Here is a 17,514-nt window from a genome sequence, read left to right as displayed (position 1 = left end):
CTTCTGTAATCATGGGCATGGTATCGTGTGCACTTTTTATATTCGATCGTGAAAAACCCATTAGTCTTCCCGTTATCGTTGATGTAATTTCAATACTGAGTTTGTATGTAAATATTTTTTGAGTATATAATGAAATATTTTTACACTGAATAAGTGGTCATCTATAAGGAAAGATCACCATGACATACCAGATGAATTAGAAAAAATTCGACTACTCATTGATCAAACGACTGGTACAGAAGTATGTATTTAAATTTTGTTATTTACCTTTAATTATCGTTATATAATTGGAATATTATTTTGATAAGAATTATATATATTTGTTTTAGTTTTAATGTGCTCCTTATTCTACTGAAGAAATAAGGCGTTACATTATACCTCACTTCAGTGACCCATTAGATGTATAGAAGGCGGTGGTCCCTCAAATATGTTATGCTATTATCGAGTGGCATCTTATTGATCGTGTGCTCCGCCAATTTAGTTTCGTATAATCTATTCTTGAAACACTTAGGAACCTCGACAATATGCATAAAATTGATAGACGGGGTAATAAAAGTTAATTGGTTGATGAAGCACAACGAGCGGGTAATGATCTGGGATCAAAGTTAACGCATTCCGCGTAGGGAGGCAATTAATTTGAATCATTATTCAGTTTAGATGCCTATTACCAGTGGTTCAAAACGAATGGGAAGTCGTTATTACTTTCCGAGGAAGCACAAGGGGGGGCATTCATCGGCGTCGAGAAAAATGTACACCATCACAACATCATATGCCCCCGACTCATGGACGGATAGCATGCGCTTCCGGCTCATCCTCAGCTACAACATCAGAACCATCAGAACAACCACCAATTTATATTCTGCAGTCATTTCTGATGCCATCGTAACTATTTCAGATAGAACCACTACCATTTTCGATGCCACCGTAACTATTTCAGATGCCATCATTGCAGAGTTTTATGACACCTCATAGAGGATATACTACCATGCTTATAGATCCAACATGGTCTTCGTATGTGTCTTATTTGGTGGGTTATGCTTCACTAGAGACGCAGACAACTCCGACTCAGTTTTTATATTCATTTATGTCGATGTTTTCGCAGTTTTCACAGTTTTCTATGAGCGGTTAGATTGTTAGTCATACACCTCCAGGGTCTTTATTCTATAGAGGTGCTACATTGTCATCCGTCCCTCATCAACAAAATGTAGCTACTACTGTTGCCCACTAACAACGCGTCGTTTTCACTGTCAAATAAATTTATCCTTAATCTCATTAAAAATAAATATAATAGTATAGAGAGAGTAAAGGTTGATCCATATAGACTAAAAATATGTTGAAACGATTGTTCTTGATCTCTGATCTAGGCAAAAAATGCAAGTAAAGTAAAAAAGGGTTTGTTGAGAAATTAAATAAGAAATAATGATTCAAAAGAAGATAAAGAATTGAAATTAGCCTCAAATTTTCGCATGCCTCAAATTACAATCGATCATTGAATATGATTTTTCTTCCAGTTAAATGTCGGTTTGAGTCTGCAAGGTTCAATCCTTGTAGGTCATTTTCCTCTTTGGTGATTGACTTTCCCAAATCTATTTTAGGAATCACAATCCTTGTTCGTATTAACTTCCACTATCGTTATTAACTCAAAATAGTTTAAAAGCGCTTGGAAAAACTCGACTTGAATTATGCTTTGTCTATGAAAGTCGAACTAGATCCCAATTTCCCTTAGCGTACCATTCGCTAAATGTGTTCAAGGGAATTCGAAACAATTGATTCTATAATCCCAACGGTAAAACATAACGTCATCCAAGCCAAAATATATTTTTGAAGTGAAAGCATTTTGATTTGAAAAAAGATTATCCACCAATCTAGTTTCCAAAAAAATTGAAAATTTAACCCGAGAGGGTATAAGGTGCTTTTCGATTCTCACGATTCAGAATCGAGTCATCGCTTTAGCCTTTGGCTATAGAAAGATTAGCTAAGTATGATAGAAATCATACTTAACATTTAAAAAGAAAAACTTTTAAAGAAAAATAATAGGAAAAGTAAAACTTTATAAAACTAAAGAAAGAAACAAGAAAATTCAATAGTGAATGATCTCAATGATCCCGATGATGAATTGAGGCTTACCCCAATGGGGTATTTATAGTCCTAAAAAACCGAAAAGATTACATTCAAGCTAAAAGATAATTCCTAAAATTAAAAATAAATCCTAATTTAAATTTGAAAAATGCGGTTGATTCTCCTGTTCCACTAAATTTGCTGACTGAACCTTCTAGAAGCTACTGACTGGATGCCACATCAGCGAAGTCATGCCCATTAATCCAGTCATGATTCCAGAAAATAAAAAATTGCACATTTAATTAGTTTTAGTAACATTTCTGGAATACAATCTCATGCATTGAAAATGAACGAAAATGACCAAGTTAGCAACTTAAAATAGCTAATAAAGGAGTAATTAATCACAAAATAATGCACAATTTAAGCATTAATCACCCACATATTTTGTTTTCTTTAGTTGTCTCGCGAATATCCATATCACAATGAATTCGAGTGAATTTTGGTCAACCTGCATCCCTTAATAAGGAAGGATCTGGTACAATCGGAAGCCAATTCTGAACCTTATTTGGGTCTTTTTCATTACTATGGGGTGGAACTCAAATTCATATACCTTAAATACTTCTGAAAGTCGGTATACATGACCCACAAAACAGTTATAGTCTTAATTATTATAAGAGCAAGCTGTTATGACATAAGAGCATGGATACTTCAAAGCTTGAAAAAACCCACAGTCACACCACCTATATTGTAGATTAACTCTGAACGAGTTAGATTCAATCCCTTGAAGAGGTCGTGGTATTTCTATGACACGAAATAATTCATGGGTCGGGAGAAGCTTGCTACAGATATTCCATTTGATGCAACAATTCTTTTTTGTAGATCTACAATTAATCTTGGGTGATAAGATGGTCGTTTTGTATCTAAGTTAGAGCTTGTCCCCTGAGCTTTGCAAAAAGCGCTTCGAACGAAAAATAAGTCATTTTAACTAAAGCTGTTACTGGTAAATGGCGCCCCCTTTAAGGTTGAATTGATAGCCTCAACCAAGTTGGTTTTCATGTGTCCATATCGATATCCACCATTGTATGTATTTGTCTATATTTTTTGTTGATGAGGATGATTGTACCATTGTTCTTTTTTCCTTGTAAATCTTAAAGCATGGACTTAAAACTTTTAGGTAATAGTTCGTAACCTGAGCGTCAAATGTAGTACTTACTGTTAAGTTCCCATAAAAAATGAAAATGATTGAGAAATGAAATTAGACATTGTGACACACCCATACGCACAAGTAATTGGTGCTCATCATTCTTCTTGAACTTTCCATGATAATATGCAGTAATATGTCAGATACAATACCGATATTAGACATTGGGTGGCTGCCATATTGGACCAAAATACTCAATTGCTGCTTTAATCTCAGCTCCGCGATCTGAAATGACACATATTTTCCCCTCATGACAACATGTAAGCGTAAGTTTTTTTAGGAAAAAATACCAAGAATTTGTATCTTCTCCTTTAACAAGGGCAAAAACAATTGGAAAAATGTTGCGATTATCATCTTAGACAACTACCAATAGCAAAACTTGCTTGTATTTTCTATACTACAATGTCCCATCAATTTGAATCATGGGTTTGCAGTATTTCACAGTATTAATGCACTGTGGGTAAGTCCAAAAAAGACGGTAAAATATGCATTGATCGCGAAACACTCGATCATTGTGGTATGCATAGCAAGTTTCGAAGTCTACTGGTGTCCCAGGATTTAGTCTACGCATTACCCTAAACCAACTTGGTAGTTTGTTGTAAGATGAATCCCACTCGTCGTGAAGTTTTTTAATGACATTTTGTTTTGCCTTCCATGCTTTCTTGTAGGAGATGGTGTACCCATATTGAGATTGTATAGCTGAAATCAACATTGTAATAGCTATATGGGAGCTTGCTTTGACCATGAGCATAGTGGCTTGGCAGATAATGTCGGAGTCCAAGTTGGGATAGTCCTGGTTGATCCCTCTATCAAAGCATGTATGAGGACTTTTGTATACTGTTAATTCCCTTATGTTGTTTTTCCTTTTCATATTCGATACATGATCTATCCAGTTGCATTCATTATCACGTTGGATACAATAGCAAACTCATTTTTCGGTAGTGGATCGGTCGACTCTAGAGTGAACATAATTACGAATGTTGTCATTCTTAATTGCAATCATCGCTTCTTCTTTGGATAAAAACTCCATTTCGATATATAACTCACTATAATTGACTGATGAGTTAAATCTGTAATCACTAATATTATGCATATCCGTAAATTTTGGCCCATACATTACACCATAATTAGCTTCATACATGTGTACTGGAGGTTCCGTGTGTACCGTATTTGTGGGAACTTCATCTACATCATTATCATCAGAGTCCATGTTGAACTGCGGTGATTCTGGTTCAACGAATAATCCAGTCTTAGCACCATCCACACTTGGCTCACGAAGAGGTTATTTTGGTAGAGATGAGGGTTCTCTTTGATGCCGATATTTAGGTTGAACAAGCTAGTAGTTCAATGTTTTCCCCTTGAACTTGAAGGCATCGTGTTATAATGTTTTGAACTGAGTGTTGTATCGTATTTATCTCCATATTGAGGTTGAAGAAACTCGTAGTTGAATGCCTCCCCTTGGAAATTGTAGGCATCGTGTCAAATATGTACTGAATAGATTGATGTGTCGAGGGCATCTCCATATTTAGGTTAAAGAAATTGGTAGATGAATGCATTCCCCTTGAATTGGAAGCTATGTTGCCATACAGATTATTCGTGTAGCAACTTTGGTGGAGATCGTAACAAGTTGTTGATGAATATCTCCCTATTGAACTTGATGGGATGATATCAGGATGTGGATTTCTCATTCACGGGTTAAATTTTTTACACATTACTTGAGTTGGGTTGTCAACTTGATCAGCTTGTTGAGCCAGCCCATAGTGGGAGTATAATGACATACCACGAACCGTAGACACTTCAACAAATGTGGCATACATTCGTGTATCAGCGTCTAAATTTTTATTCTGAGCATCAAACATCATAGCAACATCGTCATCGTTTAAGAGTTCGAACGTTGTATAAGTTAACGTAAATAGTAGTTAGAAATCTGTACTAAAGTGAGAGCAATATTCTAGTACTTCCAACATGAATATTCCTTGAAATTTTAGTGATAAACTCATCAAGGGTGATGTTTCTCTTGAAGGATATTCTGATTGAATGATTTTATGTGAAGACAACGTCGATTTCATCTTCAAGTTTTTTCATCATGTCAAATAATAGCTGAAATACATCTTATTTTAAGAGATTGAAAGAATGAGAGTCTTATATCTACAAAAATAATAGCTGAAATACACCTAATTAAATAACTAATATATGAATTAAAATATAATCTAATGCTAAAAAAATAAAAACAATTCACAACAATTTAAATAAATAATTTAATATTGTTACTGTATTGGTAAAATGTATATGATCACATCTTCCATTTTACAACTACAAAAAATAATACAAAATAATTAGTATAATAAATTTTAGTTAAATAATTAAATATATCATAAATATAATATAATATAATAAAAAATAATTTTACCTTCTAAAAACTATAACAAAATCTACTTAGTTTGATAGAAAGAAGAATGTGAAAGTAATTTTGGTGTGTTTTGATATTTACATTTAGGAGTATTTATAAGGGAGATGGATATGTAGCCGAGTTAACTCAATTAATAATAGAGTGTACAATAATTCGTAAATAATGAAAGGCACACCACATAACTCGCGCCTTCCAGTACGTGTTAGATTTTTAAACGAAGACGTACTTTATGATTCGTGTCTTTACTGTGTGTCACTAGCTTAGACAAAACCTAACGAAAACATGTTTCACGATTTACGCTTTTTCACCATAGCATTAACTCGGACAAAATGCTTTGAAAGCACACCTTATAATTATTGATTTATCAAAAGAACGTTAAATCGATAATATTTAAATGAATAATGTATGAGAGGTAAATTGTGTAAAATTGACCCTCTTCGGTTTGTAGAGTGGCACAAGAGGGTGTACTGTATGAAGTGACTGGATGGGCAGTGTGTTTCCTTTCAAATCTATCCAAGGGACTGTGACTGTAAATATATTAAGGCCGCCCAGTTTTGGTTCTCTGACCACGCCTTTTCCCTACTGCCCACTTATTCAACTCTCTAGTTTTTGCTTTCAAAATATTCAAGCCAAGTATGTCATTATTTCTCACTTTTCTGAGTAAAAGGAGATGAGTTTATATGGGAGCATCTGAGAAACCCATGTGAGTTTTTGTTAGTTTATGCAAAAGGGTTCTTGGTGTTATGTTTTATATCCGAGATTTTTGTGGGGTTTATGAGGAGACTATTGAAGGAAAAAAAAAAAAAAAAGTGGGCAAAGAGACTATATATTCGCAGCATTGCCGGATCAAGTTTATTTTTTATTTTAAAGAGAATAGTTTTGTTGTGCATGGAAAATGTTGGGAAGGAGGCAAGTGATTTTCGGTATGATTAGCTTATTTTCGCTTCAATGATTGAGTTGCCTTGCAGCTAGAGGAATATAAGTGCTCGAAACTTCTGAGGTCAGAAAAGCAAGAGAGAGAGAGAAGAAGATGAAGTCTCCGAACGACAATAGCAATGGCAGCAATAGTAACTGGCTGGGTTTCTCTCTTTCACCCCACATGAAAATGGAGCTGTCCACCGATCCCCAACACATTCATCATGGTCAAGCTTCTGCAGCTGAAGCCGATGTACCTAACGCTGTTCCTACAAGCTTCTACTTGTCTTCTCACCTCAATGGTTCCGGAATCTGCTATGGAATTGGTGATAGTGGAGGTTATCACGCTCCTTTGTCTGTTATGCCACTTAAGTCAGATGGGTCTCTATGCATCATGGAAGCTCTCTGCAATAGATCGCAGTCTGAAGGTTTTCTTAATCATTTCCCCCCAAGCTTCTTACTTGATATTATAGTTGTCCTAACCCTTGTATTTTTCAATGCTTATTTTGTTTTAAGGTATTGTGCCTACTTCGTCTCCAAAACTGGACGATTTTCTGGGTGGTGCTACCATGGAACCTCATCAATATGGAAGCCACCAACGAGAAACAATGCGTCTGAGCTTAGACAGCATGTACTACCACCAAAATGCGAACCAGCAACACAACCGCCATCATTCCCTGGACCTTCTCCAAGAACCCTTTAGAGAGCAAGAGCAAGAGTTCGGGGTTCAAACTCACCCGTACTTTTCAGGACTGGCCTGCCAAGGCATGTACCAGTTGCCATTGGGGGAAGAAACCAAGGATACCCAACTCGTAGATTGTGATTCTCAGATTCCTCAAATGGGAGAAGAAACAATGCCTTGTTTTAAAAACTGGGTAGCTGGGCACTATTCTACCCATAGTTCAATAGAGCAACATATGACTAGTAGCATGGTTGATGATGGAGCAGCTTCCGGCTCTGTTGGTTCAATGGGTTGTGGGGACTTGCAGTCCCTTAGTTTGTCAATGAGTCCTGGTTCTCAGTCCAGTTGCGTTACAGCTCCAAGGCAGATCTCGCCAGCTGCCGCTGAATGTGTGGCAGTGGAAACAAAGAAAAGAGGGTCTAGAAAGGTGGGTCAAAAGCAAACTGTTCATAGGAAGTCCATTGACACTTTTGGACAAAGAACATCCCAGTATCGGGGTGTCACAAGGTCAGTTAAAACTCTTGCCATTGATACAGTTTACTCGTGATTCTTTCAATTATGCTCTACCATTCACTCTTTCGAAATTCGACCACCAGGCATAGATGGACGGGTAGATATGAAGCTCATCTTTGGGACAACAGTTGCAAGAAGGAAGGGCAAACCAGGAAAGGGAGACAAGGTTTGTTTATAGCCAAAACCAAACACATTTACTGTATCTAATTGGAAGCATTTGTTCTTTTGACTGCAATTGTTGGTCCATCTGTCTTAATGACCTGACTCGTCTTATTAATTCCTCCTTGTCATGTTCGTGCTTCTCTTGGATGCTTTTGAATCAACTCGTGCATTTTAAGTTTATCTTGGTAAGCATTTTCTTAATTGTTGACCAACATTTATAAAATTCTATTTTAATCCACTTCCAAATTAATTTCAGGGGGTTATGATATGGAGGAGAAAGCTGCCAGGGCTTATGATCTTGCTGCTCTTAAATATTGGGGACCTTCGACGCATATAAATTTTTCTGTGAGTCGAATCATTGGAAACTTATATTCAATCATTTTAAGTACTCAAAATTGCATTGTAAGTAAGTTTTTTTTCTGCCTGGCAGCTTGGAAGTTACCGTGAAGAATTGCAGGAAATGAAGAACATGAATTGCCAGGAATATGTTGCCCATTTAAGGAGGTTGGTTTCTGATTTTCATCCAAATTCAATTTTTGTTGATGATAAGTTCAAATCTCCATTTGTTTACAGGAAAAGTAGTGGGTTCTCAAGAGGGGCCTCAATGTTCAGAGGAGTTACAAGGTTTTATCACCGTTGACCTCATCTTTTTATTCTATTTTTTGTGCGATTTAATGAAGATTCCATGTCATTTGTGTGTGTGTAGACATCATCAGCATGGAAGATGGCAAGCTCGCATTGGCAGGGTTGCTGGAAACAAGGACCTTTATCTAGGAACATTCAGTAAGTTCTCAATAGCTTATAGTATGCTGCAAGATTATTTTTTTCCTTTAATCTGTTTGAAATTGTCTTCTTCATTTGTCCTTGTCATCATTCCTAGTTCAATTTTTTGGCTTTTCCAGTCTCATAAAGAGCTTTAAGGTGCTCCATGTTATGACATCTCTGTACATTTATGTTACTTAGACAACTGTGATGCTTTTATAAGGCTGATTAAAATTTCTTTAAGAATGCTTTTCTAGTGAGCTGATAAAGATGGGCAAACAAAATATTCTGTCTAAAATACTTGATTAATAGCGTATCTTCATTTTAGGCACCCAAGAGGAAGCAGCTGAAGCCTATGACATTGCTGCAATCAAGTTTCGGGGTGTAAATGCCGTGACGAACTTCGAAATCACCAAATACGACGTTGAAAGGATCATGGCCAGCAATACTCTGCTTGCTGGTGAATTAGCTAGGCGAAACAAAGAAAAAGATTACAACGAGGCTGGTGATTACAATATACCCATGCGAACCAATGGTGAGACCATTCAACCCCAAGTCAACCATGGGAATGCTCCAGATTGGAAGATGGCCTCTCCACAGCCAGTACCAATTGTTGATGGTGTCGAGTTGATCGAACACAACAAGTCTGCATGTAATGAAAGCTATCGAAATCCCACTTTCCCGCTGGCCATGCATGATGTCATGGGAGTCGATTCTGTGAGCTCTAGCCAGCCAATGGTGGATGGGTCCGCCAGGCTAGGAGCTCATTATTCTAACTCGTCTTCTTTAGTGACCAGCGGAAGCAACTCTAGAGAAGGCAACCCAGATAAAACAGGCTCCACAGTACACTTTGCTAAGCCACCCTCGGCATCAAAGTTGGTTAGTCCAACAAATGGTGTTAGTTGGTTCCCCTCGGCACCGATACGTCCCGGTGCTGTCTCAATGGCTCACTTACCTCTATTTGCTGCCTGGACTGAAACCTAAAAATACCCTTGTCTACTGTTAATGCAAACACGGGAAGTTTTGCATGGGCAAGAAAAAGTTAAGAACTTGATGGAATAGCGGGAAAAGCTAGATTTTGATTATGTCTTTTCCAGGTCCAGTTTTTGGAGGGAATATGGGATTAATGAAATACAAGGGTGGGGACCAATTATCTGTATGGTAACCAAATTGTAAGGAACCTTCTTTTTTAAAGCGTTACCTTTTGGCTTATCTTTGAATGAAAGACCATAAAAAATGGAGGGAAGGGAATTAAGGGAGGGCTGATGCTTAAATTCCATGAAATGATGTAATAGTCGATCCTGCTTTTCTGCTTCATAAGGGAGCTGCAAAGTACAAAACCAGCTCAATGCTTCACAATAATGTAAAAGGGGAGCTTATTTTGACCATAATATCATACCAATCTCTCAACTTTATCCTCAAACCATCATTACAATTCATTGTTTTATTTTCAGCTTTCCACAAAGGAAAACGAACATTCCCACTTCATAGTTTCAAAAAGGAAAGGAAAAGACTGTCTGCTCCTATTGCATGCAATATATCATCTTTGTGAAGGACTGAGGACATTATTGTCAAACTTCCCTTTAGCCTTTTCTTCTTCTTCATAATTCCTTAATGTAGAGTGTAAAATCAAAGATGATAACAAGCTAGGGCATGTGCAAGTGCGGACAAAGTTGGTGTCTTTTCTCTATCTGTTGTATATGAACACTGCAGTAGCGATGAATCAGTGATTCGTATGGGGCCGGGTTGGATTACAATCTTGACGATTAAGTTGCTGCAGTGACAAGGATATGTGCCACAACAAGCTGGAGCCATTATTTAATTCATAACTTTGCACACTTCATCAACTTATCTGTTATTGTGTTGGAGGATAATTATTTGATATATGTGAAAACATGCATTTCATAATAGCTTTATATGCAAATGCTTCAACAATATTGAATTAAAAGCAACTAACCGTTGAAGGAACATAGAAAGAATTGTTGGTTTATTGCCACTTGGTTAATGATGTTATTAACTGGAAATTTGGTGGTTTGCATTTCGGATTTAGCCCTACACGAAGAAAATCACGTTACTTTTTGAAGAAAAAGGGTGTCATAAAATGTCAACAGGAATTAATTCAAGACATGGAAAAAAAACATTAAGAAATTAGTAAAAAAAAGGAGGTAGGTCTAAAGGGGAACACACTAACAAACCCTAGGAAAGCAAAAGGGTGACACAGCGGGGGCGATTGATGGTCAAAAAGATTGAAAAGCTAGCACAAAAAGGAAAGAAAGTTAAAAAACATTGAATATGAATTTCTTAAAAGTTGAGGTCCCTCCTTTGAATTTAGTCAACAAATATGATTACATGCCAGCTTGGAATTGTGAAATCAAAGTTGGAACGTATTACGAAAAGCAGTCATGGGTTAATAATCTTATTCTTAGCTGCGCACGAGCTGGATCATACATTCTAATTAATTCACAAGCTGAAACCAGCACTGGGTTTGCAGTAGAGTGGTAGAATTTTGAGAACTAAAAGTAGCAGACATGTTATTAAAGGTACACTGAAAGGCACAAATACATTTGGGTTATAAACATGTTTCTATTATCTTTCAGCCTTGGTTAATACACCTAATTTTTTGAACCTGTCCCTTAGCATTCAAGGACAATTGAAGTATCACATTGTCACCTATTGGACCATGCACATATTTCTGAATGGTCCAAACTCGTTCTTTATAAAAAAAAAAGAATTTTTAATGTTTTTTATATAATAAGATGGATGTTTTTCAGACAAGTAGTGGTCCCAAATTTTGAAACGCTCCAACTCCATAAATCTCCCGCATTGGTAAATAAGTGACCAACTACTTGTTGATAAATGAAAACAACAATTTATTTCTTTTAAATTTCGGATGTGAGATAAGTATCATACACAAATTATTAAAGTCCCATTATATAAATGAAATTATAGTAATAATGCTGTAATTTGTCAAAAACTATATAATTCAATGGTAGAAAACTACACCCGTAATATAAGTGACGTTGATGGAGCCTTAAAAACATAAATCATCAAAATAACTACGTAAATATTCCGGCAAAATCAACGAGATAATGCGTTGAATTTTTTTTTTCACGAGATAGTGCCCTCGCCAGATTAATTGCTCAGATAGGGTGATCTCTACAGTCCCACGTCCCTGGGGGTAGGTCGCCATGCACGCCCAACGACCTACCAGGTCGCCATGCACGCCCAGCGACCTACCTGGTCGCCATGCACGCCCCAACACGCTGGGCATCCGAGGCCATCCGACCGAGGCCATCCGAACGAGCTATGCGAGGGCATCGGAGGGCAACCGAGCGAGCTATGCGAGGGAATCCGAGGGCAACGAGCGAGGGTAGGTCGCCATGTACTCTGGGCGACCTACCCTCGCTCGGTTGCTCGGATTCCCTCGCATAGCTCGCTCGGTTGCCCTCGGATGTCCTCGCATAGCTCATTCGGATGCCCTCACATAGCTCGTTCGGATGCCTCGGATGCTCTCGGATGGCATCAGATGCTTTCGGATGGCCTCGGTCGGATGGCCTCGGATGCCCAGCGTGTTGGGACGTGCATGGCGACCTTTGGGGGCTGCATGGATTGCATGGTGACCTGGTAGGTCGCTGGGCGTGCATGGCGACCTATATGAGGACTGTAGAGATCACCCCATCTAAGCAATTAATCTGGCGAGGGCACTATCTCGTGAAAAAAAAATTTCAACGCATTATCTCGTTGATTTTACCAAATATTCGAGGATGTGTCCAATACATTGAAAGGGAAAGGATAGATGATGTCCTGTGTGGAGGAGTCTTGTTCCTGCTGAGGAGACCTTAAAAACTACAGGCTAATTCTCTACCCTTCTGCCTGCCTCTGATTGGGACTTGTACATTTTCAGATTTTTCATTTGAACCTGGAAGGACATTGTGAAACAGCATCCATTTACAAAACCAATTTGAAGAAGATTCTTCCCACTTTTCTGATGTTTTATTTCTTCCTGCTTTTTTGGGCTCAAACTTGAACACTTGATGTTGATGAAAGTCCACCTAAACCAGGCAATACTTGAACAGGAGGGGCCATTGATTGATACACCAATTTAAGCTATTACATTGTGCATTTCTTTGTTTCATTTTGAGTTTTGAAATCTGGGTGTTTGATGTGCATGGCAAACGAATAAAGTAGCAAAAGGGCTAGGTCCCAGTTTACCAGGCATGGTTCCTTCTCACAACCTGGCATTTAGTGCTGCATCCTCCTCAGCCTCATTCATTAATTGCAAAATTTTTGTCTCTTGCTTCGCTGTCATTCAATGCAAGTTAAGGGCAGCAAGCTCTGCTCCCGTACAAGAACCCCTATTTTCAACTAGGCAGCAGAGGCAGAAAAAGTATCACTTGCTAAACGTATTTCACATCATTTGCTCGAGACCCAACATCAAAAAAAGCTTTTAACGTAAAACATAGAGTGAATAAATGCGTCCAATGGGACAAGATTTGAGGTGACGGTCTGTTCAAGTAGGCAGATATTAGGACAGCAGCATAGCCCGGCCGCACAGTTGCAGCTCATATCTATACATCACTTCCCTAAGCAAATATATGCTTTTTTTTTTAATTAAGGAAACTAAGGTTTGGAGCTGTCAACGTCCCGGATCTAAAGTGAAAATCTTTGGTAGCAAACAATAATCTTTTCTCTTTTTTTCCCCTCTTGCTCGTGATCCCGGCTGTGGGTTTGTACTAGCTCAAAAATATTAGTTGGGTACAGGTGGGTTGAGGGCAAGTGGCGTTGCTACGCCGCGTCTGTCACTGCACCGGCGTCAACTGCACTGAATCTGTCTCTAAAGGGATGTTTGGTTCAAAGATTATGGGATGAGAATCCCACACTCCTATGTTTGGTTGGCCGGGAATCTCATTCCTGGTAATATTTTATTACTAATAGTAGATTTTTTGGGACATATTACCGGGAATGTCATTACCTCCCTTCCCTTAGGTATTGTAACATTACCGGCGTTTTGGACTAAAATGTTCTTAAATTTTTATTTTTTTTCAAAAATATCATTTTTCTGTCATTGAAAAATAAAAATTTTACGAAGGTTAAATTACAAATTTATCATTATATTATTTTAGATTTACAAAAAAATCTATAATTAAAATTTTATATGAAGTTTAGAGGTTAAATTTTTTTTTATCCTTTCATTAAACCTTTTTTATTTTTTTAATTTTGTAAAAAAATTATATAAATATTATGAATTTAATTTTTTAAAGAAAATATATAAATATTTTATAATTTGTAATATTATACAAATATATAATAAGGACAATTTGATCAAATATACATTCCAATAATCTTTTATTTCTTTAACCAAACACGGTAATCTTACATTCCTGCTAAACCAACCAAACATAAAATACAACATTCCAAGTAATCCTATTCCCTGGTAATCTTTTATTCCCACTAGGGTGCGTTTGGTTCACGGAATGTAAGATTACCAGTGGGAATAAAAGATTATCAGGGAATAGGATTACTGGGAATGTTACATTACTGTGTTTGGTTGGTTTGGCAGGAATGTAAGATTACAATGTTTGGTTGAAGGAATAAAAGATTACTGGAATGTATATTTTACCAAATTATCCTTGTTCTATATTTTTTAACAAGTGAAATTCTAAATACTTAAATAAAAATTATTTATATAAAAATTCATCGATAATATATTTAAATAAAAATTCATCGATGATATATTATTTTATTATCTAAATATATAATGTATTATTTTAATTTTAATTAATATTAATATTAAATTTTACATAATTTATCTAAAAATATATTAAAATTTTACTTCAACATTTAACTAAATATTCAATATTAGGGATTTTTAATTTTGACTATGATATTAAATCGATCATAACGATGATTCTGTTGGGTAATGTTTTCCACACAAAATAGCTATGACCATTAAAAATAAGTTTTCCATTCTTGTTGTCGAGGATTTATTAGATGAATTATTAGGGGTTAAATATTTTTGACTATTACCAGATCCGAATTAAGGAAGATGATATAAAAAAAACTACTTTTAAACTCACCACACCCATTTTGAATTCAAAGTCATGCTAATTGGTCTTACGAATGCCCAACTACATTTCAATCTCTAATGAATGAGCTTTTTGGACCATACTTGAGGATGTTTGTTTTGGTTTTCTTTGATGATATATTAATTTACTCTAACAATTGGGATTTACATTTACAACACTTAGAAATAGTATTACAATTACTACAAAGTAACTTATAATTTGTCAAAAAGAGAAAATATTTTTTTGAACACGAAACGGTTAAATGTATGGGACACATTATTTTTGTCCAAGGAGTTGCAACGGATCCTAGAAAACACTGTCCGAATACCAGCCAAACATTGTCCGAATCTATCCTTTTTATCTTTGTTATTTTAACTAGTCATGGTTCTACTAGAGAAAGTATCAACTCCACTTCCCTTTCCATTTTCATGTATCAAGCTGAAACACTGTCCGAATCAAGCAATTTAGGCAGCTGAATTTTACGATTACAATCGTTAGCCAAAAGGAATATGAATGTTTTATTCATGGTCCAAAGAAACTCGGGAATTCGGATTTAAAACACACCAATGGAATTGAATCAATAGCACCCACAAGAGCAGATGCTAGCCACAAAGCAAACAAGGTACCACTTCCATAAAATATGATTGAATATGCATCTTCATTGTCAAGCTGTAGGTGTTTAGTATTCCAATCATCAGAATTGATTCAGAAACCATTAGAAATGGAAAGTATGATGAATTGAATGTGAGCAAACTTACAACACCGTTTGAAATTGAATTCTTTTTAAACTAACTATAGAAACATGAATAAAGAGGGACAAACAAAACAATATGATCGGCCAAAATTACAGGGAAAACTATTTATAAGAATTGAAGAAAGAAGAAAATGAATTGGAACTAATCATCACAGCAACCAAATTGCAAATTCATTAAAGAAGTTAACTAATACATAATGAACAAAATCTAAGCAAGGCAAAGAACAGAAAATAAGTGGTTCTAACCTTCACTAAGGTGAAAACACAAAATATCATTTTGGGGAAAAAGATATGTGCAAAGTGAATATGACCCTCTAAGGATCTTAATATATAAAAATCTTTTAAAAAATGAAAACACATATCCCAAACTCACAACTGAGTCCAAAATCCAAAAACAATGAGTGAGACAGATGGTGAAAAACTATGATTAAGTACTATGTTGCTCGGGTAACCGCTCAGGATCGACAAAATGGTCGAAAGTTCATCAAGCATTCACAAATGCTTCATTGATTCCAAAACCTTATCATTGCAAACTAATTTGATAGCAAAAAGGGAGCATAAAATCAAACAAAAGTTCATTTCTCAGTCAAGTAAAGAACCTATGATGTTTCTTTTTCTTTTTTTCAATCCATTCTAATAGATCGAATCAACATGTGCATATCTTTGTAGCCAATTATGGATTTGAAAAGCATAACCACTTGTAATAAAATCATACAATCTACACCAACCATTAGCCCCAATTGTGAGAATAGACATCTAAACCAATTAACAGAACAAAAAGATTTGGGGGAGAAAACCATGCAATTCAACATATACAAAGCAATTTGTGAATCTAGCACTGTCTACAACATCCAATACTAGAAGAATTTATGAGAATTCAACATTAGTGCATGATTGATCCAAGTATTACATCTATTCTAACCTCAATTTCTAAACATTGTTTCTAACTAAAATCCTTCACCACCATGTTTCTAAGAAAATGCTTAGAAGTTTCAGGTGAATGCAAGTTCAGGGAGCATCAAATCCAACTTACACCAAGACTATCATTAAATTTATGCAAACAAACCTCCCCGTTTCAACTAAAGTCCAAAACATGCCAGGACAAAAGAATCCTACCCAAAATGTTTCCATGTCTTCTTTTCAGAACAAAATAAACATTCAAAAGCCCTCACACCAGGGACACCAATTAACTTACTTTTTTAGTGAATTCCGTGAAAGACAACATGAAAAAAATTGCTATACAACAGGATAGAGGACCAACACTACATTAAAGAGGCGTATTTGAGCTTGAGTGAAATTCATAGACAGCACATAACTAAAGCTTAATTATGTTATTCAACTCTTGAAATTTGCTCGAGCTTGCTTAATATAAGGTTCCTTTCCATATCCGAAAAACAATAGCCTCTGCTCAAGTTTTAGTACAGTAAAAAGAAGCAGAGCATGGTCTTATTTTTTAGTTTCATTCCAAACAAGCAAACTGTGCTATAAAAAAATTAAACCCTAAAGAGCCTAGTAAGTAATTACTATTTTAATCATTTAAATCCTTTTCTCATCTAAAGTTCAAACAAAAAGAAAACATGAGCAATGTAGACCTCATATTACTAAATTTTTAAAGAGACCAAATTTCCACAAGTTAGCCTCGCATACAAAAATTTAGAATAATGATAAGAAAAATTAAAGAAATTAAGAATTCGAACCTTTAAACCAAAGCTACTCTCTTCTTCCTTTTTATCAACCTTCATTGGCTCCCTCTTCACTTCCTCCTTGACCTCCTCTTTTTTAATTTCCTCTTTATCTCCACATTCGGATCCACCTCTTCAGCCTTCTTGTTCTTCTCCTTCGCAACTCTCACAATAGCCGCAATCTCCTTATCGACGTTATCTTTTCGAAGAAAATCACTTTCTTTGGCCAGAAAATCGAAGACTTTGTCCAAAAACCCAACTGGATCGGATGGATCCAGCTCGCGTTAAACGGAATCGCTTTCAGTGACGG

General features: G+C 36.2%; 1 protein-coding gene and 1 non-coding gene across 2 annotated transcripts; one reads left to right on the top strand and one right to left on the bottom strand.

Moving 5' to 3' along the window:
- Positions 1–6,493: 6,493 nt before the first annotated feature.
- LOC120198986 (AP2-like ethylene-responsive transcription factor ANT) lies at positions 6,494–9,915 on the top strand. The gene is made up of 9 exons (XM_039200215.1): positions 6,494–7,012; positions 7,101–7,773; positions 7,863–7,945; positions 8,118–8,126; positions 8,198–8,286; positions 8,372–8,445; positions 8,515–8,565; positions 8,648–8,724; positions 9,032–9,915. The coding sequence occupies exons 1-9, from the start codon at positions 6,700–6,702 to the stop codon at positions 9,685–9,687; spliced, it is 2,025 nt and encodes a 674-aa protein (XP_039056146.1). The 5' UTR covers positions 6,494–6,699; the 3' UTR covers positions 9,688–9,915.
- Positions 9,916–15,961: 6,046 nt separating this feature from the next.
- Positions 15,962–16,054, bottom strand: LOC120198988. Its single transcript, XR_005523411.1, has one exon. It is a non-coding gene; the product is annotated as a small nucleolar RNA snoR128 (small nucleolar RNA).
- Between the last annotated feature and the right edge of the window lie 1,460 nt (positions 16,055–17,514).

This window comes from Hibiscus syriacus, unplaced genomic scaffold, assembly GCF_006381635.1.
Source record: "Hibiscus syriacus cultivar Baekdansim isolate YM2019G1 unplaced genomic scaffold, ASM638163v2 tig00005259_pilon, whole genome shotgun sequence".
Lineage (NCBI taxonomy): Eukaryota > Viridiplantae > Streptophyta > Magnoliopsida > Malvales > Malvaceae > Hibiscus > Hibiscus syriacus.
This window is presented reverse-complemented; position numbering and strand designations above follow the sequence as displayed.

Coding starts and splice junctions, on each gene's coding strand:
- LOC120198986 (XM_039200215.1), top strand. CDS start 6,700: ATGAAGTCTCCGAACGACAATAGCAATGGCAGCAATAGTAACTGGCTG. Junction 7,774..7,862: donor CAGTATCGGGGTGTCACAAG/GTCAGTTAAAAC, acceptor TTCGACCACCAG/GCATAGATGGACGGGTAGAT. Junction 8,287..8,371: donor CGACGCATATAAATTTTTCT/GTGAGTCGAATC, acceptor TCTGCCTGGCAG/CTTGGAAGTTACCGTGAAGA.